Source organism: Rhinichthys klamathensis, unplaced genomic scaffold (genome assembly GCF_029890125.1).
Source record: "Rhinichthys klamathensis goyatoka isolate OS25496 unplaced genomic scaffold, OSU_Roscu_1.1 h1tg000740l_1, whole genome shotgun sequence".
NCBI classification, from domain to species: Eukaryota; Metazoa; Chordata; class Actinopteri; order Cypriniformes; family Leuciscidae; genus Rhinichthys; species Rhinichthys klamathensis.
The window spans coordinates 758,724-763,135 of record NW_026607152.1 but is presented as its reverse complement, the minus strand read 5'-3'; the positions used below and the strand labels follow the sequence as shown (position 1 = coordinate 763,135).

At 38.4% G+C, this 4,412-nt stretch overlaps 1 protein-coding gene across 1 annotated transcript; it reads left to right on the top strand.

The window, feature by feature from the left end:
• The first annotated feature begins 607 nt into the window (after positions 1-607).
• On the top strand, positions 608-3,921 carry LOC130077436 (extracellular calcium-sensing receptor). Its single transcript, XM_056242673.1, has 6 exons — positions 608-810; positions 1,087-1,375; positions 1,460-2,284; positions 2,380-2,607; positions 2,714-2,837; positions 3,011-3,921. The coding sequence occupies exons 1-6, from the start codon at positions 608-610 to the stop codon at positions 3,919-3,921; spliced, it is 2,580 nt and encodes an 859-aa protein (XP_056098648.1).
• Positions 3,922-4,412: the final 491 nt, after the last annotated feature.

Sequence of the window (4,412 nt, the reverse complement as noted above, 5' to 3'; positions counted from 1 at the left end):
TGATGTAGTCAGCCGTATCCAGTCCGAATCCAGATCAGATGTTGGACCTGCACCTAGACACAAACTCAACACAGCACTGAATGTCAGCAGAGATCCTGTCAACTAGACAATCCCCTGTGAAGGCCTCGTCGACACAGATCCTCAGCAAAGACCACAAGAACCAGACAATTCCTCTGCCCAGACCCATGACCAGCCTCATTTCCATATTGGCATGTTGAATCCAATCTTCAAGCAAAAAGAACTGGATGAAATATTTGAATACTATCAAATACTAATCTGATTTCTGACGTGATGCAGCCTGAATCATAATCACACCATGTTTGTTTGTTGGCCTGCGGAGCACTGGCCCAATGACTGCTTTCTCATTTGGCCTGAGTTTTTGTTGCATTTCACTGTTCTGACCAGCAGGGGTCACCAGCATGTGGCGATTCGAATGCTTCGAAACAGTGAAACACTGGGCTGGTGACGAGATCGTGACACAGTGAGGTTTGATAGATAAAAAAAAAAAAAAAACTTTGTTCATGAGGTGCTCATGATGAGTCTGACAAACACTATATAAACAAACTCATTGTCATCAGAAGAGTATGGGAGGTCCAGAGTCTCTGTGATGCTTGTCTTTGGGTTATTGCTGCTCTGCAGCATTAAAACAAAGGGGGAAAAGGCTAACTGTAGTATTATAGGGCAACCAGAGTACCCCCTGCTGTCCAAAGATGGAGAAATTATCATCGGAGGAGCTTTTTCTATTCACAGCAAAATAAATTTGGAAATGCCATCATTTACAGAAATACCTCATCGTCTATTGTGCACCAGGTTTGCAAACTTCTCTGCTTCTATTTGATTAATTTAACAGTGTAAATATTATATGTCCTACGGAAATTTATTTTATTTTGTGAAATAAGTCATTAGTTAATATTTCCAATAAGACAATCTTCCAACTTTACTGCAAAAAAATAGTTTTGTTAAATCTCTCTCTCTCTCTCTCTCTCTCTCTCTCTCTCTCTCTCTCTCTCTCTCTCTCTCTCTCTCTCTCTCTCTCTCTCTCTCTCTCTCTCTCTCTCTCTCTCTCTCTCTCTCTCAACAAATTAGCCTTAATTTGAGAGAATTCCGCTTTGCTCAGACCATGATTTTTGCCATTGAGGAAATTAACACCAATCAGATGTTGCTCCCAAACATTTCGTTTGGATACCAAATATTTGACAGCTGTGGTTCCACATTAGCCTCTATGAGGTCATCAATGGCTCTGATAAATGGCCAGGAGTTGACAGCAGAACACACCTGCTCTGGAAAAACAGCAGTTAAAGCTATTATTGGAGAATCTGAGTCTTCCTCAACCATTGTACTGTCCAGAGCAACAGGGCCCTTCAAGATTCCTGTGGTGAAATAAATATACATAATATTTCCTATTGTAAGTAATATGTGGATAAAAATAACTATTCCTTTTATCCGTTCTGTTTGACAGATTAGCCATTTTGCTACCTGTGCCTGCCTGAGCAACAGAAAGCAGTTTCCTTCTTTCTTCAGGACTATTCCCAGTGATTACTACCAGAGCAGAGCACTGGCTCAGCTAGTCAAACACTTCGGCTGGACATGGGTTGGAGCAGTGAGAAGTGATAATGACTATGGAAACAATGGCATGGCAACCTTTGTAGAGATAGCCGAGAGAGAAGGAGTATGCATCGAGTATTCAGAGGCCATATCGAGGACAAATTCCAAAGAGAAGACCGCTAAGGTCGTTGAAGTAATAAAAAAGGGCACTGCAAAAGTTCTTGTGGCATTTCTGGCACAGGGTGAAATGGATGTGTTACTGGAGGAAATTATCAGTCAAAATGTTACTGGGCTACAGTGGGTAGGCAGTGAATCCTGGATAACAGCGAGATACTTGGCAACTGAAAGAATTTCAAAAGTTCTTGGTGGAGCAGTTGGCTTTACAATTAGCAAGTCAAAAATCCCAGGGCTGAAAGAATTTCTGCTTAAAGTTAATCCATCTCAGAACCCTTCAAATGCTCTTCTGAGGGAATTTTGGGAGATGACATTTGGATGCCGTCTCTCTTCGACAATCAGTTCTCAATTTGAGTATGAAAAATTTTGTGATGGATCTGAAAATCTGAGTAATGTGAGTAATGCGTTCACAGATGTATCTGAGCTACGGATATCAAATAATGTATATAAGGCAGTCTATGCTGTAGCTTATGCACTTCATAACACAATTGCTTGCAAAACCTCAAACAGTTCATACAGTGAAAACATAACATGTGGAAATAAGGATTTAATGGTTTCCAGTCAAGTAAGTAAATCTTGGATATATGTAATTTTATATTTATTATTTACTTATTTATTATTGTTATTATTAACACATTTTGGTTTTAAAAATATTATCAGGTACTGCATTCCCTTCAAAATGTGAATTTCACAATGGCTTCCGGTCAGACAGTATACTTTGACCAAAATGGAGACCCTATGGCAAGATATGAGCTAATAAACTGGCAGAAAAACAGAGCAGGGGAAACAAATTTTATCACTGTAGGACACTATGATGCCTCACTACCCAGTGAACAGCAGTTTGTCATGAATTCTATCAATATAGTTTGGGAAGGAGACAGTTACACGGTATGTACAAAATAACATTAGTATGTTGAGTGCCTGATATATGTCAGTTAAATAAGTAAAAATTTCAAAATAAGTGCAACAAAGTGAGAATGTGTAAACATGGCAGAAACCGAGCTCAGTGTGCAGTGAGAGATGCCAGCCAGGTTTCAGACAAGCTGTGATCAAAAGGAGACCAGTATGCTGCTTTGAATGTTTGCGGTGCCCTTCTGGAGAAATCAGCAACACTACTGGTGAGATGACCATCACTTTGATATAAAGGGACATAAACACATTTTAATGTGCAAATAAATGAAAGACACACATATAAATGGATGTACATATTCCCACAATGTCATATATACCAGATTATGCTGAGGAAAATGAGGAAAAACATAATAATGTTATGCTCTATTTGTCTTTTTAGATTCTGCTGAATGCGTCAAATGTCCTTTAGAGTACTGGTCAAACGAAAACCACAGTATGTGTGTTCTTAAGAAGGTGGAGTTCCTTTCATTCGAGGAAAACATGGGAATTCTGTTGACTGCATTCTCATTAACCGGGGTGTCTTTAACAATTGCAGTAGCACTGGTGTTTTACAACTTCATAGACACGCCTCTTGTGAAGGCCAGCAATGCAGAGCTGAGCTTCCTGCTTCTCTTCTCATTGTCTCTGTGTTTTCTTTGTTCACTTACTTTTATTGGTCGGCCTACTGAGTGGTCCTGTATGTTGCGTCACACAGCATTCGGGATCACTTTTGCCCTTTGTATGTCTTGTGTTCTGGCAAGGACCATAGCAGTGGTAATGGCTTTTAAGGCCACAGTGCCTGGATCAAGTGTCCCTCAGTGTTCACTGCCCTTACAAAGAATTAGCGTTTTCTGTTGTACTCTTTTTCAGGTAATAATATGTATCACGTGGCTGGTATTAGCCCCTCCAATGCCATTTAAAAATATTACTCATTCATTAGATAAAATAATAGTAGAATGTGATCTAGGCTCAGCTATCGGTTTCTGGGCTGTACTGGCATATATTGGGTTGCTCTCTGTCCTATGTTTCATTTTGGCTTTTCTGGCTCGAAAGCTGCCAGATAACTTCAATGAAGCCAAATTCATCACATTCAGTATCCTTATTTTTTGTGCTGTTTGGATCACATTTATCCCAGCCTATATCAGTTCTCCTGGAAAATTCACTGTAGCTGTGGAGATATTTGCCATCTTAGCTTCTAGTTTTGGTTTGTTATTCTGTATATTTACACCAAAGTGCTACATTATCTTACTCAAGCCAGATCAAAACACAAGGAAACATATCATGGGCAAAACCCATAATAAATCACAATAAACTTATTATCCACTTTCAAAGCAATTTACTCTAGAACTATGCAATTTAACATTAAATACAAGTGTAATAATGTATCACTTAATTTTGATAGTCCACTTTAGACATTCTACTAACTATAAGTAACTGCCAGTCATTAGCGTATTAGTAGACTGCCTGTTTAATATTTGCTAACCCTTTATTTTGATGGTTAACTAACATTCTACTGACTTTGCAAGTACATGTCAACTTATTCCACTGACCCTAACAGTCAACTAATACCCTAATGAGGCGTTGACATTTAGTTGCAAATCAACAAGAGTTAGTTGGGATGTACTTGCAAAGTAAAAAAGAAAAGAAAAAAGGATTCACTCAAATATGTAACTAAATTAATCAAATTTGAAGAATTCACACACGCACACACACACACACATATATAATTCAAATAAAAAATGAACAAATTATATAAATACATTAAAACACACTGATTTCCCACTTTATAATAAATAACTTAC